We start from the raw sequence: 27,849 nt of genomic DNA, 5'->3' as shown, positions 1-27,849 counted from the left end.
TGTGATTTTTTCTCCCATTGGATGACGAGTCTTGCGTCAAACTAGGTGTTTACTCTGTCATTGGTTATGGGCATAATGGTTGCAGTTGAAGTTACGCAACGCGGGGCTGTAGGGCGAGTTGTCACTGCAGTGAGAGACTAATTGGGGCGCCTCTTAGACCCGAAGTAATAATGGATGCGACGAGGACGGAACCGCCAAAGACCTGTTACACGGTGAGAGCTCTAATTGGGTAGAGTTTGCACGTCTGTTGCTTCGCTGACAGGACACTGTATAACCACATGACAAATAATGCCGATTTTGCAAATGCAGGAGGGTGTTCAGCTATGTTTCTGAACTGGACCTTTCAGCCAGGGTCCTACCGTGTTGGGGGGGGGGGGGTGAGGGCTGCAACAACAACTGGAAAGCCTGAGATTGTGTTTACATAATTATGGGAATTTGACCGTCTTATTTTTTATTATCAAGGTCATTTTTTTTTACATTGTAATGTTAAATATAAAGGATAATAAAATCATTTATATTTAAAACGTCAATGGTTTTTGTATCTTTAACTGCCTTGGGGGTCATTGTAAACAGTGGGTGAGAAGGTTGCTCATCTCACCCTCATTTGTCTTTAAAGTACAGGCAAACCCAAAAATAAAATAAAGCTTATGTAGTTCTAGGCAACGTTCTAATATTATATACATATAAGCAGCTGTCTCTCTATCGGATCCCTTCCTATTCTCTGCCCTGGCAATTCTGACTTTTGAAACATTGTACCAGACAAACCTGGGAAGCAGCACGCAAGCCTGACTTGTGTTACATTGTTTCAAGATACAGAACCAGCAGTGCAGAAAGGAAAACAAAAAGTACTGCTTTCAATTGCAGTAATAAAAAATCTTAAAAGCCACTGAAGAATTTTTAATGGAGGTAAGAAAATGTAAATTACTGCTGCAGTGCTAATTTGCTGTATATAAAAAAGGTACATAGCTATTGTTGTGATGCTGCTTACAAAGAAGTAGGGATGCACCGAATCCAGGATTCGGGACGGGATTTGGCCAGGATTCTGCCTTTTTCAGCTGGATTCGGATTTGGCCAAATCCTTCTGCCCAGCCGAACCGAATCCAAATCCTAATTTGCATAGGCTGGGAGGGAAATCACATGACTTTTTGTTACAAAACAAAGAAGTAAAACATGTTTTCCCTTTCCCACCCTAATTAGCATATGCAAATTAGGATTCTGTTCGGTCGAATCTTTCACAAAGGATTCGGGGGTTCGGCTGAATCCAAAATAGTGGATTTGGTGCATCCCTACAACAAAGTGGAGTGGGTTATCCTGGCCTTTTGTATATGTAGGTGCAAATAATGCATTTTTGGAGGGGGTTGCAAGTAGGGTTGCCACCTTTTTTAAAATATATTACCGTCTGCTGGGGGGCGGGGTCACAAAGGGGTGGGTCGTGACGTCAAAAGGGGCGGGCTGCACCACCGTCACTAGAAGAAGTAAAGGATAAGGTAAGTTCCAGGGGATTGGGGGCAGGCCGAGGGCTACTTTTAATGGTATTACAAATTTACCGGCAGCTACATTGCCGGTAAATTTGTAATACCGGCCTGGCCTTGGCAGGTATTTTACCGGCTAGGCCGGGTGGCAACCCTAGTTGCAAGTAGGGTTGCCAACTGGCCAGTAAAATTGATGGTTGTTCCCAATTTATAGGGAAAAAAGATAAATATATAGGAAGGCCGGTATTTGTTTTCCAAAAAAGGTGGCAATCCTAGTTGCAAGAGAGATTTCTCAGCTCATCTAGACTTCCTCTTTATAAATGTCTGACAGCTTTGCTCTAGTGATTCACTGGGTATCTTTATGGGCTGCTCTTATGTGAGCTTTTGTTGTGTGACATTTATACAGAGTGATCATAACTTATCGAGTAAACACTCTGTTCTGGCAAGAATGCAGAAGTTACTTATTTCCAGAGGAAACCCACACAGACATGGGGAGAAAACGCAAACCCTTTGTAGATCTGTATTCATCTTCAGTCTCATTAAAACCATGGCCTGGTTGCTAGGGCATAGTGGATCCTAGCAACCAGAAAATGGTGAAATTCCAGATTGAAGACCTTTTTAAGAAAACGATAAATTATTTAAAATCCATCAAATATTGTCTCAGAATGTCACTGTCTACATCATACTTAACGTTAATTTAAAGGTGAGCTATATCTTTTAAGAAGACTAAAAAGGAATCTGCATGCCCCAGGCGATAAACTCAGGAGAGTGTTATGTTATGTTAGAGTGTCCGTTGCATAGTTTGTACAAATGTGATGTTAAGAAAACAATGCTCATATTTCAAAGAATAAGTCAAAATGACAATGCACACTGTATGATCAATGTACAGTAAATTATTACACTTACTGACTGCAGTGTAAACAATGTAAGAAAAGAAACGTCACACAATGTCATTATTAACCCCAGAAAAGTGCTGTTGCTTTCAGTTTATTATTACATTCCAGTTATGTTATATCTCCAACCCACAAAAGAGCTATTTAACTGACATATATTGTATGTTTGAGTGCTTCACACCTCCAATATTAGCAACAGCACCTGATCTTGCCTAAACTCTGCATAGAATATGCATGATCTGTATTTATGTAAGGAATGGTTCCATCTTCAAAGTTATTGTAGCAAGAATTTTTAACAATATATTTGAAACAGTTACATATCCTTAAAACTAAATTTCTTTCGATCAACATTCAAAAATTCTCCCTTTATTCCTTTCAATATAGGATGAGAACACATGATTAAAATAAATATTAATATCATGTTATGTGCTTCTCCACATCTGGAAAATCCAGAAATTTCCAAATTACGGAAAGGCCATCTCCCACAGAGTCCATTTTAAGCAAATAATTTCCTTTTCTCTGTAATAATGTAAGGTTTTTTTGAAGGGGTTGTGCACCTTTGAGATAACTTTTAGTATGACATAGAGCGTGATATTCTGCGACAATTTGCAATTGGTTTTTATTATTTAAGGGTTTGGAGTTATTTAACTTTTTATTCAGCAGCTCTTCAATTTACATTTTAAGCAATCTTGTAACTAGGGTCCAAAATACCCTAGCAACCATGCACTGATTTGAATAAAAGACTGGAATATGAATAGAAGTGGGTCTGAATAGAAAGATGAGTCAGTGACCCCCATTTGAAACCTGGAAAGAGCCATAAGAAGAAGGCAAATAACTATAACACTATTAAAAAAAAAAAATAATGAAAACCAACTGAAAAGTTGCTTAGAATTAGCCATTCTATAACATACTAAAAGTTACATTAAAGGAGAAACAAACCCTTTAGCAAAAAAAAACACTACCCCCCCACATAGCTTCCCCCCCCCTGGGGAAATGCCATTCTCCAAATTATGGAGAGATGCCTTATCTTAACCAGGTCCTAAGCATTCTGTAATATAGATCCTGTACTCATTGGCAGACCGGTGCAGAACCCACCATTTTGCACTACATTTCTGTCTTTGAAAAAACCAATGTTGAAAAGACTATATTGTCCATGGACTGTTTCTTCTGTCACAAGACACCGGGATCTCTTTAAATGACCAGCCTTCTGTAGTTGTTTCTGACCCACTGACCTAAATCAATTGGGGATAAAATACAACCTTGTTTATTGGAGTAGGTCGGTAAACTGAGCTGTAAAGATCTGAGCATTTCCAAAGGGCAAATTATACAATGAAAGCTGAACCATACATCTGTAATGTTACCAATTTCATTTAAAGGTGATGTAAAGTCAAAAAATTAAATTCCTTTAAAGGGTCCATGGCCTAAATATAAGCCTATCTTTAATAAACTTCTATAAAAATTGTGTACCCTTTTTCATAAAAATTATGATTTTCTAGTCTCTACGCTTTGCCCTTCTCTCCACTCACACGGACTTCAGCCTGCATGAATTCCTCAACCCTGCCGGCCGGTAGCTGCTTTACTTGAAATGATAAGCACTACTGTTCTAAAGGGCAGCAAAGCAGGATAACCGGTTAATTTACCTGTTCATTCCTGACCTAAGCTAACCTCCATGACAAACAACTCCACAAACTCCTTCCCTGACACTTCAGAACTCAGAGGAGGGGAGATTCCACTGGCCGGCAGGGTGGAGGAATTCATGCAGGCTGAAGTCTGTGCTGGTGGAGAGAAGGGGGAACTGGAGCGCAGGAAAGTATGATTTTTATGAAAAGGGTACACAATTTTTTATTGAAGCATATTTAAGATAGTCTTATATTTGAGCAGTGGACAATTGAAAGGAATTACATTTTTTGACTTTACATCCCCTTTAAGCTTTTACGAACATTATACCCCATTGTTCAACCTGAGTGCGAACAGCAGGGCTTGTGCTGAAAATACATTTTGCTATTGTTTTAATTAATTAAAGTCTCATGCAAAGAACATGTTAACATGCCATTGTTATACAGAGCTATTCCAAACACCATTTCCTTCCTTATTCACTTGCCTGCTTGTTGCATTGTGTTTGCTCTTGGCTGCTTGTAAACCCCACCCAGGGCCAGAACTAGGGGTAAGCAGAAGAGGCATGTGCTTAGGGTGCAATGCTGTAGGGGCTTTGGGCACGTACCCTACTCTATCTGCCTACCCCTATTCCAGACATTTATTCCTCCACTCCAAACAGTCATAGCTCTCCCGCCAGGTCCGGCATTTCAGGTACACAGAGGCCCAATCGGCCCACACAAAGGCCCAAACAGCCCCACCAGCCCACTAATTACTGACTTTCTATGGCACCTTATAGCAGCCCCTCTGGCATTTGCCAGAACCCACAGATTGCCAGTCGGGCCACCCAACCCCCCGTGATGCAATCTCGCATGCACTCTGACCCCATCCCATCCTGTGTGACCATCACCCACCCTAACATATAATATTTTTATTGGTGTCCTAGTAGCTTTGGACCTCCTAGAATCATAGATCGTGGTTACCAGTAGGCCTAAAATGCATATGATTTGCCATCTACCACCAACCTACCTCTGATATGTTTCCTTGCTGCTGTTATTTAACCACCATTTTCATCAAGCACCAGCAAGTTATGCTGTGCTTTAAAATACTGTACTTTACAAATGGGGCTCTTACAATTGTTACATCATCAATGGTCACAGAATCGCAATAGGATCAGAGGACCTTCAAGGTTTGTTCACCTTCAAAAAATTTTTCAGTTCAGTTGGTTTCAGATTGTTAACCAGAAATAAATACTTTTTCCAATTACTTTCTATTTTCTATTTGTGGCTGTTTTTCTTATAGTGTAAAGTTTCATTTTTCACCTTCTAAAGCAGCTCTGGGAGGAGGGGGGGGTCGCAGACTCTTTAACTGTTCTAAATTGATACATTTAGTTGATACATTTGTTATCTTTGTCCCTACTGAGCAGAATTCATGAGTTCCATTAAAGGCAGCTGTTAGAATTGATACAATAGTTTCTTATGTTCCACAGATGCTGCTGAAAAGTGTATCAATAATTGTATCCACTGAATTAGTACATTGTATCCATTCAGAATGTTCCCGTATCACCGAGCTGCTGTACTGAAACACTAGACAGGTAAATTAAGCTTTAAACTTATATTTTTGGGGGGAAAAAATGAAAAATGGAAAGCAATTGAAAAAAAGTATTTGTTTATGATGAACAATCGGAAAACAACTGAACTCAAAAAAGTGTTGGAACAATTGGCATGCAAAGGTGTTTTTATTCTACAGGTGTCACTCCCTGCACATCCACTTTGCAGTTTCTTGTGGATTGGCATTTGTCTTTACTGTGTCCTTAGTCAAGCCATGTAAACCATTGCCCATTTGATCTATATGCAGTTATTCAATAAATGCTTACTATTGCGATGTGCCATTGGCTCTTCAGACAAAGATCCAACACAATTATTTCATTAAAATGGACCAGAACAAGAGCAGCCATTCCAGTACTATGATGTGACAAAAGATTCTTTATTATAGCATGTTTTCAGAAAGGACTCTCACTTGCAAGATCACTGCTTCTTCTTTATATGAAAGCTTTATAGCATTTCCAATGGAATATTTTAAGTTTGTATATTTGTTGCATGTTATGGATATATAATTGTGGAATGCCCCTTGAGAAATGCTGACTTGCCCAGTAATATCTAACCGCTGTACAATTTAGGGGATTTTTTTAATTACACATAACGTTGCATGTGACATTGGCCATTGCAATGATTAAAATGCCCAAGCTCAAATGATTCTTCAAGCCCACTGGGTGACCTCAAACTTCTCTTTAGCAGTTCTGTATTGGTAGTTACTTAGTAATTCACTGAAAATGTAGACAACTGAGTATTGAATCACTGCTGAGTGATTCATCACACTTGATAGCTTCACCAAAACAAGAAACAACTGTAGTTATGCTTTTTTATAAAAGCTATCCGCTTTAGAAATCTTTGCTTATTTAATATTCAGGTTTGCATGGGAGTAAAAAGAGTAGTTAAATGTGAACTCTGGCTTCCAAACCAAAATCTGATAAAGAGGCCCACATAAAACAAAACCCCCTAATATACCAATCACAGTTACATGTTTCTTCAAAAAGTATGAATAAATGCCATTTTCTATGCTGAAATCCAGCTGTGTAACAGTTTTCTCTTTCTGCATCATTTGAAATCCTGCCAGGGAAGGAGGGACTAAACACTGATGTTATAAATTGTAACAACTTCTCCACAGCTTACAGACAGGATGCAGGAGCTACATAACCCACAATGCATTGCACTATGATGTTCCGTTCCTTATTGAAATCACGTGTGCAGGGAATTGTGGGGTTTGGAGGATGCAGGCTGAGCACAGATGGCTGCTGATACAAAGTAAACATTGTAATCAGCAGGAGAGCAGGGGCTAGGCTTATGGAACTGTTCCAAACCATTAAAAATCATGAAAAGTTTGCATGTTTTTTAATTCATGTACGGTATATTGCGAAGTTGCTTGAAATTTTTACTTTTCAAAAAGCTTAAGTTATGTTTGTCCCCTTTAAAAAGAGTGGTTCAAGGAGAAGGAAAGGGTAAAACTAAGTAAGCTTTATCAGAAAGGTCTATATGAATACACCAGTAAGCCCTCAAAGTAATGCTGCTCTGAGTCCTCTGCCAAAGGAAACACCACATGTCTTTCCTTCTGTTGTGTACACATGGGCTTCTGTAGCAGACTTCCTGTTTTCATCTTAAATCTCCAGGGCTTGGGTTTGAGCATGCTCAGTTGGTTCCTCTCCCCTCCCTCCTATAGTCTGAGCTCAGAGCTATGAGCTAACAGGGGGCGCCTCAGGCAGGAAGTGATGTCATGGCAAGCTAATATGGCAGCTGTTATCTTAAACAAACAGATACAGTGTCTAGAGCTGTTTACTCAGGTATAGACAATCATTCTAAAAAATAAAAATGGAGTTCTAGCTTGCACATTTGTGGCTAATCTATTGGCAATAAACTGCCTTTGTAGCTTTCCTTCTCCTTTAAAATCATTTTGCCTCATTTTGTATTAGGCTCATGGCACAAGGACCCCATGAGAACTTGCTGCCTGTCATTCTCATTAATGGAGTCCTTCTGTCGCCAGGCAGACCGATTCCACGAATGTAGATATTCAGGCTGCAGTATTGGGTTCGGGCACTTCTCTGCTGGAGCCAAAACTCTGATGAAATACATTATTTGTACCATGAGTCTTAGTCATGCGGCATGTATTGAAATTCAGTAATGAGTAGTAAAATTATTTTATTAGGTTGTTTTTCTGCATAGTGAGTCCTGTTGCCATTTTATTATTATTATTTACTCTGCATTTTCCTCATAAAGGTTTCATACTTGATTTGATGAACATTTAGAAAAAAAAGATCATGGACATTGCCTCAGGGATAGCGTGGAAGAATTTCTCTTCTAGTGTCAATATGAATAATGTGCTTGGAGATGGTGCCAATCCGGCTAATGCCACTGGAGAATCTACTTCTATGTCTATTAACAGACTCTTCCCGGCTCTGCTGGAATGTTTTGGCATCATTATGTGTGGATATATTGCAGGAAGGGCAAATGTCATAAGTGCAACGCAAGCCAAAGGACTGGGCAACTATGTCTCCCGCTTTGCTCTTCCTGCTTTGCTGTTCAAGAACATGGTGGTTCTAGATTTCTCCAACGTCAACTGGTCATTTCTCTACAGCATCCTCATTGCCAAAGCTTCTGTGTTCATCGTAGTCTGCGTGCTTACGTTATTAGTGGCTGATCCACAGTCTCGATTCAGCAAAGCTGGACTTTTCCCTATATTTGCTACTCAGAGTAATGATTTTGCACTTGGATATCCCATAGGTAAGTTAACCATTTTAAATTTATTTAAGAAGAGCGCAACAATTAGAGCACATTGTGTGAAGCTAATGGCTTCCCTTATTACTAAATGAAAAAATGTACCATTAAAATGGAAAATGACTCCTTTTAGAGCTCATTCAGTTGGGATTATGTAGAAAGGCGCATAAACACTAATCCAAATTGCCAAAAGTAAATATAAATGGAGACATACTGTACATGATTGCAAAGATTGCCATTCTAGTCTCTGACTTGTAGGAGCCATTTCTCACCAAGGCTGGCAAAGTCATTCAAGCTGTACCTCACCTTGAAGTCTCTCTGCTTTCCAGAGAATATGTGTATCACCCAGTAAGGAAAGAAGAGGTGGAATCAATCACTTTAACATTGAACGGGGATGACTCTAGCAGCCTAAAGGTGGCCATACACATGGAAATGTCAATTGAGCGGATCTCTCCCCGATATATTGGTAGGACCATGCGAAGAATGAAGGATAAAATCCTAGAACATATAGCCTGTGTGGGGAGAAAAGATGTATCATCCTCTATAGCTGAACATATCTTAAATATACATAATGGAAATGATACGTGTATACCCTTAAAGGCATAGAGCATGTTAGATTGGGCAAGAGGAGAGGCAAAAGTTGATCTGGAAAAATTGATGAATAAAAGAGAAGCATGGTGGATGTTCACTTTAAAGACTGAAAAGCCTTTAGGTTTGAATAAAGAATGTGAAATTAAATATAACATTGAATAGCCGAGACAAAACTTGGAAAAGCATACTCTGATACACCATTGTTTATAGGTAGTGTTGGTTTTAAATGTGTTTTTAATATACAAAATAAAAGTATGGAACTTTTTATAAAATAGGGTATTTTCCCTTTAAGGAAAATTGTCTGTAACTGTGGATAACTATAAATTTGTGCATTGTGTAAAAAATGTTATACTCTGAGGAAGTGCCGTGTGGCATGAAATGCATCAGTAGTAGTGACTTATATGCACTGATTCAAAGCTGACATGCTATTTATATTTGTCAACAAGTATAGAAACTTTTTATTCATCATGATTTGGCTTGTCAAAGAAGTTCGTATTGGTTAAAACTCTCCCCGATATGCCCACCTTGAGGTGGGTGATAGGCTGATCCGATCACTGGCCCAAGGATCGGATCATAATGTAAAGAATACAGGTTGGTCAGATTGCGGGAAAGGATGTAAAGAAGAAGCGGGGCCGACCGGCTCTCAAACTGATCCACAGGACCAGAGAAAATGAGTTAAAAAATATTTTTATTTATACAAAGTTAAAAAATTTATATTTGCATCTCAATCCACCCTAAGCATTTCGTACCCACTTAGGGCACTTAGTCATGGGCCTTGCGGGACTGCATCAACAAACAGATGCGGTCTGCAATCCAACGGAATTTTTACCCCTGCCTAATCGAAATTTGATCGACTCTCAGCCAGATACAGATGGGGGAAGCCCGTAGGAGGGCCCCTCATGGGCCAATAAACTGCCGACTCGATCTGTCTGCCGATATTATAAGCCCGTGTATGGCCACCTTAAGGGGGAATGGTCCTTGCAGTTCAGAGGCAGACTATTTTGGTTTCCTTCTAGTCTGAGAAATGCTGGATTTCTGTGTTAAAAAAAATTATATTAATAGTGTTTATGCTTCTTTTTTTTTTTTTTACATAAGATCATTTGAATAAAGGGTATTGCATCTGCGTCATTGCGATATTATGTTTGCTTCATACAACACATTTTTAATTCAAATACATCTATAGATTTGTATCAATACATTGTTATAATGGCTAGGCATCTATAAATTTGTCCAAGCCGTTTTCAATAATGTTGTGACACTGACAAAGATGCAATTAAATGCTTCCTTGCTTTTATACAAATCACTTATTATTCTGCTGTGCTGCCGACTGGAAGAAGGAATTTTGTTTGCTTGATTCCTGGAGTCCTTAATCTACCATAGCAAGAAGCAAATGGGGAATGTGGCCAAAATAATTAGCTTTCTCCTAGGTTGCTGAAAACAGCACTTGTAACGCTCTTATATAATGGACCTTCAAAATATGTATCCGTTATTGGACTCGCCAGCTGGCACTGCATCAGAATCAGGTGTGTATTGTTGATGTTATTGCCCAAGTAAATTTGAATTGTTTAACAAAAAATAAACTAAATCAATTACTGTGGAGACTGTCAATTCCAGTTCATCATAGCCCAGTGTCTGGCATCTTTGAGTTATATTATATGTGATTATTTCAGCTGAAACTAGTACAGTTTGCCAACTTCCTTTCCTAAGTATAAATGCATATAGAAGAAAGGCAGAATATACAACAAATGCGGGTGCCAACAGTGTACAGGTATGGAACCTGTTATCCAGAATGCTTGAGACTATGGGTTTTCCGGATAATGGATCTTTCCATAATTTGGATCTTCATACCTTAAGTCTACTAGAAATTCAAGTCCCCATTAAACAAACCCAATGGGCTGCTTTTGCCTCCAATAAAGATCATATAATAAGATTATAAGATTATATAATAATTATATCTTAGTTCAGCTCAAGTACAAGATACTGTTTAATTATTACAGTCTTTAAAAATTTAGATTATTTAGATAAAATAGAGTCTATATATATATATATATATATATATATATATATATATATATATATATATATATAGTGATTAAGATACCCCCTCGTATTTTTATATGGTCATGAAACTCACCGGTAACTTACAATATCCTCATATTTTGCAACAAGGGGTACCTTATTTATTATAATACACAAGTTTCAGAGTCATGTGACAGAAATGACATCAGTACTCACCGTTTATAAGGATATAATTTACAAGTGCATATAACTAAATTAATAATTGTATTAATCTTTCTCATTTGTAGTTGAAGCCTTGTACCAAACCACTTACCCTAAATATCTTCAGTACATTTACTTGGTCGCTCCGGTCTCCTTAATGATGCTGAACCCCTTGGGCTTTGTACTGTGTGAGATACAGAAATGGAGGGACAATCCAAATGCTTCCCACAGCAAATTCAAGATATTGGGACTTGCTCTTCTCCATGTCTTCCAGAACCCTATAGTATTTATGGTATTTATAGGCATTGCCTTTAACTTTGTACTCGGCCAGAAGATCCCGATTTACTTGGAAAACTTCTTGGATGGCCTGGCAAGCTCCTTCTCTGGTGCTGCTTTGTTTTACCTTGGTCTTACCATGGTCGGTCAGACTGGGAAACTTGAGAAGTCATCATTTGTTGCACTACTGCTGCTTATCACAGCAAAGCTGTAAGTTGGATTTCTGGCCTGTTAAATGTACAGTTTTCATGGCTCTGTAAAAATTACATTTTTTGGCTAAACCAATTTAATGTGATAAGAAATGCCATTCGGGTAAGTGATATATTTTAAAGAAAATGAATCCATTTATAGAACACCATTCTTTGGGTGGATAGTAAATGGTACAGTAACAGTTTATCTATAGACCGTGTAGGAGAACATTAGCAAGTCAAGCAATACGGCAGCTTAAAATTTCGTATAAATACAAATATACCTTGAAGAAATGTGCATCAGTATGTTAAAGGGGTGGTTCACCTTTAAGTTAGCTTTTAATGTGTTATAAAATGGTTAATTCTAAGCATTTTTTCAATTGCCCTTTATTTTTTATTCTTGATATTTTCTGAAATATTTGCCTTCTGACTCTTTCCAGCGTTCAAATGGGGGTCACTGACCCCATCTAAAAAACAAATGCTCTGTAAGGCTACAAGTGAATTGATATTGCTACTTTTTATTACTCATCTTTCTATTCAGGTCTCTCCTATTCATATTCCAGTCTCCTTTTCAAATCAAAGCATGGTTGCTAGTGTAATTTGGATCCTCGCAACCAGACAGCTGAAATTACAAACTAGAGAGCTGTAAAGTAAAAAACACAAATAATAAAAAATGAATGAGAATATCCCTCTCTACATCATACTAACAGCTAATTTATAGGTGAAGAACCCCTTTAAAGGATAGTGAATAAGACAAAAACCTGGTGGATGCTATTTAGTAGGGTGCCCATTAGGTGACCCCAATCAGAATAACTACGGGGGGCACTAAGGGGTGCCTCACAAATTGATACCCACAAGCTGCTGGGTTTTTGTTTTTCTTTAACCCCTTCTCAGTCAACAATGGCAATAACTTCCTGGCCTGTAAAGTAGATACCAAATTCCTGGGTTATACTAAAGTCAATGTGAAAATTTAAAAAAGCTGTCCCAGAGGGCTCCCTGTGGTTTTGCATTAAATGGAAAATAAATTTAGGGTCATATTTATTATCTGCCCTGTGTGCACTACACATGTCTGTGGTTTTTATGTGCTATTACAGTTTTGCTAATGAAGGTGAATTGCCCTTTAAGCTGCAAGTCACAGTGTCCCCAAGAGACCTGCTTATCTTAAATTATTACAATTGCTTCTTTGCTTACCTTAAATTGTTACAAAAGTATTGAAGTGCACCAGCCACATATTCTGGGCTCTCTGCCAAAAGCTAATTAAGTTTTAGAAACATTGTAACTGGTAACTATCCGGGACTGCAGGATGAGCTGTCAAAATCGGGACTGTCCCGCGAAAAACGGGACAGTTGGGAGGTATGCAGGTGTACTTGAGAAAATGATAAAATCTGGAATTGTTTCATTGATACCCACATCTCTCCTTAGCTCTTGGAACAAAAAGGCAGCTCTCCTTTCTTGTTATGGGGATTGGGGGAAATTTTCAAACAATGAATTCTATAATGGTGTTGGGAATGTTTTATTTTACACAAAGAATAGGAGCCTTTTTTTTACCTTCTAGTTTAAGAGAAATACTTACATTTTAATGTTCTAAGCAGCATCCCTATTATACGTGGAATATAATGCATTTTTACTGCATATACTGCATAGTACATGGTAAATGGTAAAATGTTAAAATTGGGATTTGGATGGTGCGTTTAGTTGTACCTATATTACTTTTTTTTTTTTTTTAACACGGATGGTAACCTGTGACAATCCAGCTATTTATCTACACCTTCCATCATTCTGTTTGTATGCTTCTAGGATATTCTGGGCTGCAGGTTACCCAAAGATGAATTAAACAGTTTCATGGTGCATTGTCTAAACCTTGTTGCTTTTCTTTCAGGCTGGTGTTGCCACTTATCTGTAGGGAACTGGTGGAGCTCTTGGACAAGACTAGTGACATGGCTAACCATACAAGTTTAACTAACTATGCATTTCTCTATGGAGTGTTTCCAGTGGCCCCTGGAGTTGCAATCTTTGCCAGCCAGTTCAACATGGAATTGGAGATTGTAAGTGTTGTTGGGGGGAAATTACTTACATATATCATATATGCCATTTATACATTTGCATCTTTATTTGGGTGGGGTGAATAAGTTATACCAAGTAATGCTGTACCAGCCTGTCTGTACAGAATTCCTAAAAAGGAATGACTTCAAATTTGCCCCACAAACCTCCATTAAACAAGGCCTGTTTCCGTGACACCGCAACATCACTGTAAAAACAAAATTGGAATTTGGAGCAGCCCAGAGGGTTTGTAGGGGTGCCCAATCTCTGAGGATATTGAGTTACATGCAAACTGAAGCATGGTCCTTAAAGGGAAAGGAAACCTAGTTGGCTCAAAAACCCTCCCTCCTCCCCCCTGGCCTACCCGTCCCGCTGGGCAAATGCCCCTAAATTGTTACTTACCCTTCTGAGCAGGTCCAGTCCAGGGAGTTCACAGACGACATCTTCTTCCACGCGATCTTCTTCCTGCTTTGAACAGCGTTTTGGCGCATGCGCAGTAGGAGCATTTAGCGGATACGCATCTACTGCGCATGCGCCAAAAATCACGAAGCACTTTTGGCGCATGCACAGTAGATCGTACCGGCGAAATGCTCCTACTGCGCATGCGCCGGTCAAAGCAGGAAGAAGATTGCGTGGAAGAAGATGTCGTCTGTGAACTCCCTGGACTGGACCTGCGCAGAAGGGTAAGTAACAAGTTAGGGGCATTTGCTCAGCGGGACGGGTAGGCCAGGGGGGAGGAGGGAGGGTGGGCAAACACACGGGAGGGGGGAGGGTTTTTGCGCCAACTAGGTTTCCTTCCCCTTTAACTATCATAGACCTGGTAGATATATCCTACGTGTTAGTTGCCCTTTATGTTATGAGACAGTACTGTAGGCTACAGATAAATGCTATATTTTCTTTAATCTCTGCACCCTACAGCCTGCTGAGCATAGAATGTTACATAAACCAGGATATAGTTGCTCTAATTACAAGCACATAAAAATTATTAAATCTCAGATTTAGCCATATATATTAAATCGGAACAATCTTCAATCAGGAGTTGAGTGTCAGATAAATGATCCAATATATCTTATAGTGGACTCCTCTTGCCTAGAAGATGTTTAAGAGCTCATTCTGTTAAAATCATCCGAAATCCGGTCTCTCTACATGCAGAATTTGTGCAAAAGGCAGTTATTGTGTTAGTTTTTGTTTGTACTGGAATCGGTTATTTGAGTGAGCTTTAATACATCTGTTAGGAAAGGAAGCCCCACTATAAGATATTTTGGATCATTCATCTGACACCCAACTCCTGCAAGAAGAAACAGATGCAGATAGAGGAATAGTCAACATAAACTTTATTATCTAGTATAGGTCAATCTAAAAACAACTGGACTTGCTGAGTAATCAATGAAGACGTTTCACTACTCATCCGAGCAGCTTCTTCAGTTCAACTGACTGGTGTGTGAAGTTCTCGGCATATAAACTCTTCCACTAATAAATTTACAATGGCACATTGTAACTCTTCAAAGAGGTGACATCTGAAGAAACTCACAGAGGTGTTGATTCTGTGTAGTTGTGATAGGATTATCCAATGTGTCATGCAACTCCTAGATACAGGAGTTGCATGCAACTCTCACAAGTAACACCTGTATCTAGGAGTTGCATGACACATTGGATAATCCTATCACAACTACACAGAATCAACACCTCTGTGAGTTTCTTCAGATGTCACCTCTTTGAAGAGTTACAATGTGCCATTGTAAATGGATTAGTGGAAGAGTTTATATGCAGAGAACTTCACACACCAGTCAGTTGAACTGAAGAAACTGCTCGGATGAGTAGTGAAACGTCTTCATTGATTACTCAGAAAGTCCAGTTGTTTTTAGATTGACCTATACTAGATATACTATGACCTGGATGAATGAAAATCTTCATAGTGATAAACTTTATTATTTCATAAACAATGCAGAATTTTTAATTAATTGTACTTAGAAAGCTTCTTACTTCAGTATGAGGAAGCTTATATTTAAGGATGCACCGAATCCAGGATTCGGTCAGGATTCTGCCTTTTTGAGCAGGATTCGGCCGAATCCTTCTGCACGGCTGAACCGAATCCAAATGCTAATTTGCATATGCAAATTAGGGACGGGAGGGAAATCACGTGACTTTTTGTCACAAAACAAGGAATTAAAAAATGTTTTCCCCTTCCCACCCCTAATTTGCAGAAGGAAGAGTTTTGCAGAGTTAGCAAATCAGGCTTTAGCTGTAGCCTGAGTGCTTGCACAAACTGGGCTAAAGGTCAGGGATGCCATTTAGGGAACTTAAGACCAGAACGAACAAGGTGGCTTAGAATTACAAAGAATGGCAGCAATTAAGAAAAGCAAGGCAAACACAACAAGAGTAGTAAGACCAAAGTAAAGGTGGCCATACATGGGCCGATAAAAGCTGCCGACAGACCGAGTCGGCAGTTTATTGGCCCGTGTATGGGGGCCCCCAACGGGCTTCCCCGATCGAGATCTGGCCGAAAGTCGGCCAGATCTCGATCGGATGGGGTTAAAAATCCCGTCGGATCGCGGCTGCATCTGTTCGTTGATGCGGTCCCGCGATCCGACCCCCGTTTGCGAACGTGAAGGATCCGATCGTTGGGCCCTAGGGCCCACGATCGGATCAGTCCGATATTGCCCACCTCAAGGTGGGCATATCGGAGGGAGATCCGCTCGTTTGGCGACATCGCCAAACGAGCGGATCTATCCGTGTATGGCCACCTTTAGGCAAGTTTGGGCCATATATACTCCTAAAAAGCTCAGCTTTTTCTTAAAAGTCAGTTATGGTGAAATTTGGTGGGTTCCTACATATTCTTGGAGATATGAGTGGCTGATGCAGTCATGTTTACATATGTGTTAAACCTTTCTATGAGCTATGTGATAGCTCAGCCAAATATTGGGTCTTAACCTGAAAAAGTTTAGTAATTATTACTTTGTGACCCTGTTATAAGTGGCAGGACAATTTTATTACTAAATCTGGTATTAAAATGTAACCCAAAATCTTTCTTCTCAACAGATTACACCTGGTATGGTAATCAGTACCTTCGTGTCTGCTCCAATCATGTATGTCTCTGCCTGGCTGTTGACCATTCCCTCAATGGATGTCAAACCTCTAGTTTCTGCCCTACAAAATGTCAGCTTTGATATTAGCATCTTGAGCATACTTTCCTTGGTGAGTGAACTGGAGATTGCATGCTACTACTCAAAATTGGAATAATAAGTACAGGTATGGGACCTGTTATGTAGAATGCTCTGTGGCTTTCTGGATAAAGGATCTTTCCATAATTTGGATCTTCATATTCATGGAAACATTAAATAACCCAATAGCCTGGTTCTGTTTCCATTAAGGATTAATTATATCAGTTTGGATCAAGTATAAGGTTTTATTTTTACAGAGAAAAAGGACATCATTTTTAAAAATTTGAATTATTTGGATAAAATGGAGACGGTGGGAGAAGGCAATTTTTCTAGCTAACGGGTTTCCGTACCTGTACCAGCAAAAGACCTACTTGATTTAAAATAGATTTGACTATTTTCCCTTTGCAAGTTCAACACATCGATTGATGATGCCACGATGAAACCTTTAGAGGCAAAGTTTTCTGTAACTAAACATTTTAAAGTTCTCCTGTCTAGTTCTATCATCTGGTGGTAGTGCATAACGGACTTCAGTTTTGGGTAACCTTTCTCCAGGTCTAAGTGTCCTTATTGGATCACATAAACCTGGTCAGGAGGTCTGTAATGACAAACCTACATTCTGTTTCTTGTTTGAAAACCTTACCTTTGATTTTTGTAAATTTGAAACACGTTTCATTATGCTAATAGTAAATGTTTGGTTTTCTATACTTGGTAATCCTCAACTATCACTTTTATATTACATATTTTGCAAACAGGCGTGTTCTTTCTGGGCAGCTCACAAAACAAGTTAAAATAATTCAGTACTTGAGAATGAATCGCAATCATTAAAGTTAACCATAACTTCGATTCTGCATCTGAATTAGGGAGGCTTTGGTACAACTAGGCAATTACTCCAGTGTCAGCTGCTTTTTGCTTCAGGCAAGTCAATCCATTTTTCTGGGGGTTAAGGAGTTTGCCAGTACTATCCATAGCATGGGTTGTCTGGCAACCGACATCGAATATCATACATCTTTCTTTTGGAAAGAGTGGAACCCAAAGTGCTTTGCTCTGATTATTTATCAATTTAATATGCTCTGCTCTTTAATCAGAGGATGAGAGCAGAGGATGAGAGGCTATTCTGGTTAAGAACTACCAAGTGATTTTAAATTGTTTGATAAAAATTTAAAGTATATTGGCTTCCTTTGTGGAGGCAAAATACACATTCTAGATCCCCTTTAACAACTGTAAAACTTTTCTATGTGATCCTACAAGTTTTATCAGATGTGAACGAGGTATTCCAAGGGGCTAATTTTACATCATACATTCATTACGGATCAAAGCAGCTTTACATATACAGTAGCCCCACCAAATTAGCTCTGCCATGAGTAATGTTAAAAACAAGAGAAGGCTTCCTGTAATAATAATTTGTAGAGCATTTTAGCCATAATACTGGATTGGTGTGGTGCTTTAACAAGCTTAACATGTTATAGGGTAAATATGAATCTTTAGGGTGTTGGAGAATTGTTCTCCCCTTTGTAGTTATTATTTGACCAATACAAAAAAAATGAGATCTATTTTGTAGCAGCTAGCAGTAGCCAGTATATAAATGAATAGCTGCATATTTCATCTATTCGTTAATTGTAATGAGATAAGCAGTGGGAGATGAATACTTAGAATGCACATTTTATATAAATATAGTAAATGTGCAGAATTCAAGGCATGGGTACTACAATAACCCTTTTTCTGTTTATAGATCTGGTCCCTTGCTGTCTTGCTTTTGAGCAAGAAATACAAGCGGCTTCCTCATCTACTTACTTGCAATTTGCTTCTTTCTCAGGTATCTTTCTTTTTTTCAAATTGTTAAAGAAAACCTTTAGGCATATCCTAACCCATCCATTCTGATCTCCATAACCCTTGGACGCGTCTCCCATACATATCTCAGTCACAGGTCACTATAAATCCAAGTACAAATCCTGGTGGTTCTGTAATATATAGCAGATATTTCCCATAATGCTCCTGCAATACATTGCAAAGACCCACCTTGATTGTTCCCATGCAAAATTGGACAGACCTTGACAGACCAATGTTCCTTCGAAACGCTGCACAGCTTACTGTTGCATACTCCTGCTGTACATTGTATCTTCAATGCTTCTTTTGTGTACTGTACAACTCCGGGCCTCTCCAATACAGTGCACAGACCCCTGTTAGACAAAGAGTCGCCACACCATGTCCCCACACTTCCATATGCAACATTTTACATACAGTAACTGGCTGTGCAATACATTTCTTAATAAGATGGCTGTCCTGAGTGTGCTCTTGGGCCTGTACCTGCAAAAGCAAGCGCTAACCTTTCACTTTAAAACTGAAGACTAATTCTTGAAAATGCATATGTTGCATTACATGTAACATACAGTATATGACATTTAGATATTGTGAAGGGAATTGGCAAGAAATCTTTGGCTACCCTTTTGTTTTTGGTTTCTTCAGTTAATTGCCTGTGTTGGAATGATGATGTGGAACTTTATCATACAAGAGAGAAACGTGGTGGGGCAGATTCTAGTCTTTGTCATTCTATACAGTGCCCTCTACAGCTCTTATTTTTGGACAGGTATTTGTATATTTATGGTATTTGTGTGTATTTTAATTCATCTTTAATTGTAAATAATTTTTAAGGTTAACAGAAAACATTTTCAGTGTGAAATTTTATTAAAAGGGACCTGCCACACAGACATAAAAAGCTGTACAATAAAAGTCCTTTTCAAATTTACCATTAAGCCCATTTTTTTTTAAAAACATGTTATTAAATTGTTTAAAAGTCTTGGCTGTCAGTCATATGTTGCCTGCTCATCCTCTATGCCTTAGACATAGTGGTTGGGTAGGCAATTTCTTTCACTTTCCATTCTGTACTTCCTAGATTTTACTGTACTTCCCACATTTTCCTTTCCTGCTCGCAATCTAATTGTGTAGCCAGCATCAGGTGCCCCATTCTGGCACAAAAACAAGATTTTGGCATGATACAAAGCTTGTCTTTACAACAGCCTCCACAAAATGGTGTGTGTGCCTGCTTGCTGTGATTGTGAATTTCAAGAATAAATTATTTGTAAGTGAAGTTTATTTTGCTTGACTAACATCATAAAATAGGATTTGAATTATTTCTATGGAAGGCCCACTTTGAATGTATTTGTTGGCATGGTAAGTATATCCTTGCCTTAAGAGTACACTTAAAGGAGAACTAAAGCTTAGCTTAAGAAATAGGCTACAAATGTTGGGCTTCTGCACCAGCCCAAGGCAACCACAGCCTTTTAGCAGGGAAGATCTGTGCCTCCAAAGATGCCCCAGTAGCTCCCCGTCTTCTTTTCTACTGATTCACTGCACATGCTCTGTGCTGCTGTCACTTACTGAGCTTAGAGACCCATTCACAATATACAGTACACATAGAATAGAAATGTCACTATATAAGGCTGATTAGTAATTAATACAAATAATAACTGTGACAGCACAGAAACCAGTGCAACTAGCATCAGAATTGAATAATCAGCCCTGTAGCATCATCTTATATTACAAGTCACCCTCATTATTTGCTTGTTAATTTGCTACAACCCCTACGTTTGGCTTCTCACCAGCTGCTCAGAGCCCACTGAGCATGTGAGTGTCACAGACATTTTCCAAGGTGGGAACCCCCTGTGACAAGTTTGAAGTCCTGGATCATCGCTGCTATTGAAAAGCTGAAACTTTACGCTGGTGCAATAAGTTCAGTATATAAAATGAAATTTTTAACCGCATTCATTTTTGGGGTTTAGTTCTACTGTTCAGAATCACTGCTGCTTTTACACTTGTGTCCAGGGTCTGTCTGTACTCTGAACTACGCATCAGATGAAAACATCTGGCATGCCTACTTGCCTCCAACTGCAGCAGGGTGCAAAGTGTAAATAACATTACGGAAAATGCCCATTTTTTGCACTTTGCCTCCTGCCTTTTAGGTAGTAAATTGCCCCAACTATTTCTTATATGAGAAAATAGAGGAAATTGGAAAAATTATATGTGATTCTAGTGTCCTTTAAACCTGCTTCTCATTTTTGCATTGCAGGTCTCCTCTCTCTGTCCTTGATTTTGTTAAAAAAACGAGATGGGAAAGTTCCAGTTGCTTTTCTAGTGTTGGTTGGATGGGGGTAAGTGTTTGAATTTCTGTGCATAGAAACCCATGTACATGGAATGTTGTAATGTTTGATGTGAGCTCAAGCAGGCAGACAGTTCCACTCTAATTCAGTTAACAATGGAAACCTTCCATTGGTTCTTCTAGTGGTTACAGGAATTGAATGAAAACTTTAATAGCTTCTGAATCAAACACAGAATATTTACAAGTACAGAAGAAAGAAATTATATTTGTTATATTTTGTATATTTGTAAGGCTCTTTCATGGTATGGTGTAACTGGTGCTTTAAAGAGCAAAATGTGTTTTTGGTCATTTTAGGGAGTGTTTTGACAAATATTTTGTTTAACATGAGCTCAACTGAACTCCATGGTTGAGGTGTATTAAATCTCACATTCTAATTTACACTCGAATAGGAGGATTAAAATTAGAATTTTGACACTCGGAAATTCGGAATTCAAATTACTATTCGGCCCTTTATAAATTTGCCTCAAAATGAAGTGATTCAGGAACTTGCTATAAGTTCAGGTAGTACCAAGCAGTTTTTTCTAAACAGCAATTTAAAAAGTAATTGGGGTTTTTAGTGGAAGAGCAGTTGTATAATAGTAGAACATTACTCGTATTAAGGATATGTAAATTTCCACATTAACATCCAAACTTTAACAAACCAAGTTACTATATCCTTTTTTTGCTACCCAGTGTCCCTGTGATAGTTATGTCTGTACTACTAATTGCTGGGGAGCGTGACCTAGACAATTTCGACTCTGCTTTCTTCTATGGAACATCCCAGGTAAGTTTGAGGTTCATCAATACAATAGTAGTATGGGGAGCCTGATGGCACACTTTGGCACTGGGATCATGGTGGTGGCATGCATTAAACTAAGCTAGAGACTTCAGTGCATGGAACAGGCAGTGGCTCCTAAGCTGTGCACTCATGCACATGTAAAGACATTATGAAGCCAGTGCAAAAAATTTTGTGTGCGCACACCAGTTTTTTTTTTAAAAGTGTGCACACAAAATTAATTTTCTGCACACGGCCAAGAAGAAATCCGAGGGAACATTGGTAATGGGTCAATGAAAAGATAAGGGTGGGTTCAGCCTGGACGTAAATGAAAAAGTGCTTTTCAGTTGTGTGAAAGCTTAATGTCAAAACCCATTTCCTATTCTCTCATGTGCTCTAGATTATCTGCACAGCAGTGATCTTGTCCTGCAGTATTTTGTTGTCCGGCATCTCTCTTATGTGTATGAGTCGAAGTGGCCATGATGGGAACTACCATGTGTTGCCTCGCTCTTCCCTAAACAACAGCAACCCGTCGGTCAACAACATGGAGGATTCAAAGCCAGACAGTCCTGCTTTGGCCAGTGCTTCTTCACTTTCAACAGAAAGAGGTAGCATATAAAAATCCAGGTGTTTTATTAAATATGATTTATTTAGCTTAATCTGTAGCATCATTCAAAAAAAAGCTCCATAGATTAATTTGCATGACATCGTTATTTTAATATTTCTTTTCTCTCTAAAATTATTTACTGAATGATATTTGGCATGCTATATGGAAAACATTTGTGTTCATATAAAAGGGATTGTTAGAAATATTGATGAAATGAAATGGCCCTCTAAACAATTTTTCCTATTTACATAAATGTTCTACATTTAGTGGATATTAGCAGTTATACTCCACTAATTTCAGGTTTTTGTCTTAGAAACTGTCTTTGAAGGTCAGCCTTTCTCTGGATTACACTATCTGCTATATTCTGGAAAACCTGTTGTAAATTATTCCCTGTATGATCCGTATGGATGTACCAAAATGCTGCTTTTCAGGGTTGGGTCGACTCCCTGAATCCAGGGTTATGGATTCACCCAAATACAGAAATTAATTGGAACCCTTTTCAGCACAAAAAAAGCAGGGGTGACGGCAGAAATACATGATGCGCACACAAAGCACACGCACATTTAGGGATCACAAGTGAAGTGTACACCTGAATGTCGATGCTAGTTTTTAAAAATCAGTTAGGGTTTGGATTATGTTTGGCCAGGCTATTTGGTTTGGCCGGATTCAGTGCACCCCCCTATACTTATTGCATTATAGGTAAATTGTACGGGTGTTATTTCTGCAGATTTCTGTGCTTGCAACAAGGAGAATGGAGATTTGTGTCCTTCTGTGGAGTCAGCAGCTGCACTGAATATAAATACACCTCCAAGCATTGAGGAAGGTACTGAGTCTTTGCTTAGTTTTCTGTCCAAAATGACATGTTTCTGCACAAAGGTAATTCATTGGAGGGTGGCAATATGTAAGAAACTCTTCATTCATTAAATTGCTACATTTTTCTCCAGGCATGGTACATTTTTTTAACCGGAGAAGAGCACCAATGTGCATGATCCGTATTATAAAAATTATAAATTTTACTCTACTGCGCATTGGTGCAAGGGGTCCTTGAGTAACCTTTATTTCTTAACATTGTAAATGGAGAAATCGTTTTTTTTGCCTCGCTAAAGATTAATATTATTGTATATGCTAAAATGATATATCTTAACAGCAGTTTGTTTTATACTGTTTAAGCACATGAATGCCTCAGCCGATGCAACACTCAGAGATGTGTATTATCCCAGGAGGAACAACAGATCAACAGCGGAGATGCACAAATGACCAGACATGTCTTGCTCTGCTTATTTCTTGTTGTCGGCCTCCTTGCTGTAAGTCTGTTATTCAGCCTGTTAAAACGAAGATATCATAATGAACTGTAGATGTTTGTTAAAGGAGAAGGAAAGGCTAAAACTAAGTACAATTTTTCAGAAAGCTCTATATAAATACACCAGTAAACCCTCAAAGTAATGCTGCTCTGAGTCCTCTGTCAAAAGAACAGCATTTCTTTCCTTCTATTGTGTACACATGGGCTTCTGTAACAGACTTCCTGTTTTCAACTTAAACCTCCAGGGCTAGGGCTTGAGCATGCTCAGTTTGCTCCTCTCCCCCTCCCTCCCTCCTCCCCACCCTGCTCTAATCTGAGCCCAGAGCTATGAGTGGGCAGGGCGAGACTCAGGCAGGAAGTGATGTCATACCAAGCTAAAATTGCAGCTGCTATCCTAAACAAACCGAGAGAGCTTCTAGAGCTTTTTACTCAGGTATAGTAAACCATTCTGCAGAATAAATAGTGTTATTAGCTTGCTCTGTTGTGGCTAATCTATTGGCAATAAACTGCTTAATTAATTCTCCTTTGATTGGAATGAGAGTTGTGCATGTTATCTCCTGTATATATTCATGTGTATATAGTCATTTTTCTAACAGTTATTAAAATCTATTTTCTTCTTTCTCAGAACGTTTCTAGTTGTTTCTGGTGGCTTTTTAACATGGAACCAGGGAGACTTTACGTTGAGCTTCAGTTCTTCTGTGCTGTATTTAACTTTGGTCAGGTAAGAATCTCCTTTTTCATTTTGTGGTCCTTGTTTATAATCCTCAATACAATTGTATGTAGTCTGTTTGGTAGTGAAGATTTGTAAATCAGAGTCCAGATATTTTCCTCTGTTTTTGGGGAAACGTTCATAGTGTTAGAGGCACATTTATCAAAGGTTGAATTTCAAATTCACGTTTTAATTAAAAATCCTGTAAATTCAAATACACTTGCAATTCAACTGGGGGGTTTTAATAAAAAAATCGAATATCTAAAACTCTTTTTTTCTCCGAAAAAAATTTGAATGTCAGGAAGGGTACACACATCTCCAAATTGGTCACTGGACCTCTCCCATTGACTTATGCATGAATTTGGCAGGTTTTAGTTGGCGAATAGTCAAATTTGAATTCTTAAAGGGCCATAGTTTGATAAATCTCGAAAATTGAATTCAAATTTTTTTAAAAATTTGAATCGAATTTGGATAATTCCCCGAGTTTTGACCATAATAAAAATTTGAAAAATTGTAATTTTCAATTCGACCCTTAATAAATCTGTCCCATAATCTTGAAATATGCAAAATAGTAAATAAGATATTATAAAGGTCCACCATATATGATATAGCTTTTCCCTGAAGGCTTTTTAATAACTTCTATATATATTATGTATAGTGAAGGAATAATTTGGTGTAGCAGGGGAAAACCATCATGGTCCCCATATCACATTGAATTTAGCGGTATTGGAGGCATTTCTAAATGGGGGTGGGATGCCACCAATGTAATAATCTCTTTTCAGATGTGTTTTATTTGATTCTGTATATCAGAGATGAGGATGAAGATACACAAAATATAAAATATGGTCATATTATCACACAACATATGTTTTTTTTCTTTATTTTATAGGGTTTAATTTCATTTGCAATTTTTGGACTGGACAAGCATTTAATTATTCTTCCATGCAAGAAAAGGTAAGTTTGCATTCCCTCTCAAAGCCATAGGAAATGTCGGGACCATTCATCTGACCATATACCACTGCTAAAACAAGTGTTTATCTGCTTTATATCTTTTGTCTATGCTTAACTTTCCTTTAGATTTTTCTTCTTAGTTTGTGCAGTCCTCTAAGTCTTTATTTGCCGTCAATCCTTCTATTAAGCTTGATCCTTTAAATGGAGTTTGACTGAATCAAGGAGAGCAGCATACCAGGAGTTTTGATCAGTGTAGACTCTTGTGATACTCTTACTTTTATACTGGAAACAGCAGTTCTTTACAGTCTAATAAGTATCATTAATGTATCCATTTTTTGTGTTTGGTTTTTAGACTTGAGTTCCTTTGGAACAGAAGGGAATCTAATGTGAACGCTGAAGAACCAACAAGCCTTCCTGAAGATATACGAATGACATGTCATCAGTTTGTGCAGTACCACAAAGATCAGTGTATCCGGAATATAGTCAAGGAGAGAAGGTATGTGCTGTATCCTAACTGGTCTAACAAAAGGATCTAGAAGATAAAATGCACTCTTTTGCACTTTTGCATATACTTTTGCATTGTTGGTGTAAAGGCAGATGATTAGGTTGTAAGTATGAGATTGAGGGAGCAAGACCTAGCTATACCAAGTCTTTGCCTGCTATTTTATGACCCTTAAAGAGTATATTTTTTTACATTACTGCTACTTAAACACCGTATAAATCTGTTTTGTTCTGTCCTAATATACCTTTATTATGCTGTCTTTCTCTCTGTTCCTCTTTACCTGCTGACCATTATGCAGCACTAGTACAAGATTTACAGAACAAATTGGTGAATCCTTCCTTTGACATGCAGGTGTGGTGCAAGGACCTCCCCAGGGGTCTTCTGGGGTTCCGATCTGGTGAGCTGGCTTGTTGAGGTGGGACTTGCTCCTGATCGAGGTGAAGCTGTGAAGTATGGAGAGAGACTGCTGAAAGGAGGCGTCATCCAGCACATTACAAATGAATATGAGTTTAGAGATGAAAACTTCTACTATCGCATGCTGAAGAAGAGAAGGGTACCGACCCAGAGCAGCTACTAGTGGCTGGGAATTCTGCAAGGTTGCAGGGTTATTCCTAATTTATTAAACTAGATGTATGGGCTGACTTGTGAGAGTGTTTACCTGCAAGTGCAGTATCGCCCATGTTGTTATGTTTATATAAGCTTGACAAGTTCAGTGTCATTTTGCCAAGCATTTTTACAAAACTGCACTTGAAATCACAGAATGTGCCTGGCTCAGTTATACTTGAAACATGCATTTATTCTTATCAGGCACTGGTATAAGTGACAGAACCATGCTATAACATAAGCCATATATGCAGGCAATTCTTAGTCATGCAGGAATGTATTTCATGGACGGACTATATGTCCAGATTGTGAAACCCTTCTGTATTCTGCAAGGTAAGCAGTCACAAATGTGACTGTCTCTCTAATTAACATTCTCTAATACATTCATTATTGCCACATCAATAGTGATGTAATTATCCTATTCATGTTTTGTCAAGACAGTTTCTAGTTTATTCGGTTTGGCATTACAGGAATATTTTTTTTTATAAACACAATGACTGATCATTATCTTACCACTGACAAGGGGTAGAATGATAAAGGCAGACTGACCTGAGAAATGACTGGTAGCTGGGAAGTGCTGGGAAATGCGTGGTGGCTTCTTACTCCATTTTTAACAGGTTACATTTGTGTTGTTCTTGCCATCAACTATTCAATACTCCTGGTTACAGATTGCATTACTGCAAGCCATAGCATTGGGAGGGTTGTCAGATAAGGCTTAGGTTTACAGCAAAGTTGGTTCTAGATAAAAGGGGTTGCTAGTGTGCCTTTCAAAGTGTATTGTGATAGTGTGATGATGTCCGTAAAATATAATTTCCCCCCGTGATTAAAATTACTTACCTGATACCCTGGAATTTTGCTCCTGTTTGCAGAAAACTGTACCAGCCTGAAGTACTACTGTAGAAGCACCATGTAATGTCTTTCCACTGCTTCTAACCTTGGGCTGGGGGGGGGGCATGTATAGTTGATTGAAAGCCATCTTTTTTTGCTTCTGAGTTTGACTTTTAATTAATTGTGCAAGAGCACCTGGTAGTACCCCTGGCCAGTGCAGTCTTTAACGAACATACATGTGCTTGACCTTTAAATATGCATTCTGATTTTGTCTTTTGTAGGACTTGATGGAAATTACTATTAATTCCAATTGTGACTGATATTATTAGTCATACAGATAGGGCCTTATGTTGTTCATTGCTATAAAAGCAGTGGATCACAGAGGTACTTCCCATTGAAGGTAAATGTTGCCAGACACAACCACCTTTTTTATCTTCCCTGTAGAAACATTTTCAGTATCGGTATCCAAACATTTGGATTTGGTATCCAGACCACTACAACACAATAAAGCTTCCTTAAAAACAAAGTGTAGCCCTTTTAAGGCCAATTTTAAGACTAAAATCTGAAGTAATTAACAATAGAGACCTGAATTGGGCAATGTCACCAGTTACTGTCTGAGTCTTGAGAAAAGTGTCTGTCCATGAACACATGCCAGTTATTAAAGTGTCAACAAAGAGGAA

The 27,849-nt window shown here is 38.6% G+C and overlaps 1 protein-coding gene across 3 annotated transcripts; it reads left to right on the top strand.

Moving 5' to 3' along the window:
- Positions 1–14: 14 nt before the first annotated feature.
- On the top strand, positions 15–27,849 carry gpr155.S (G protein-coupled receptor 155 S homeolog). Of its 3 annotated transcripts, NM_001092426.1 has the most exon segments (17): positions 77–212; positions 5,448–5,552; positions 7,789–8,292; positions 11,184–11,583; positions 13,441–13,606; positions 16,641–16,796; positions 18,492–18,575; positions 19,226–19,346; positions 20,826–20,907; positions 21,588–21,678; positions 22,070–22,277; positions 23,004–23,099; positions 23,447–23,580; positions 24,202–24,297; positions 25,175–25,239; positions 25,589–25,732; positions 26,090–27,849. In NM_001092426.1, coding segments are annotated over 15 exon segments (2,532 nt in total). In that variant the 5' UTR covers positions 77–212; positions 5,448–5,552; positions 7,789–7,829; the 3' UTR covers positions 26,316–27,849.

The sequence above is a fragment of the Xenopus laevis genome, chromosome 9_10S, assembly GCF_017654675.1.
Source record: "Xenopus laevis strain J_2021 chromosome 9_10S, Xenopus_laevis_v10.1, whole genome shotgun sequence".
Taxonomy (NCBI): Eukaryota; Metazoa; Chordata; class Amphibia; order Anura; family Pipidae; genus Xenopus; species Xenopus laevis.
The sequence above is the reverse complement of the archived record's forward strand: the minus strand, read 5'-3'. Positions and strand labels throughout refer to the sequence as shown.

Coding starts and splice junctions, on each gene's coding strand:
- gpr155.S (XM_018237464.2), top strand. CDS start 7,830: ATGGACATTGCCTCAGGGATAGCGTGGAAGAATTTCTCTTCTAGTGTC. Junction 13,607..16,640: donor TCAACATGGAATTGGAGATT/GTAAGTGTTGTT, acceptor TCTTCTCAACAG/ATTACACCTGGTATGGTAAT. Junction 25,733..26,089: donor AATATAGTCAAGGAGAGAAG/GTATGTGCTGTA, acceptor TTTGACATGCAG/GTGTGGTGCAAGGACCTCCC.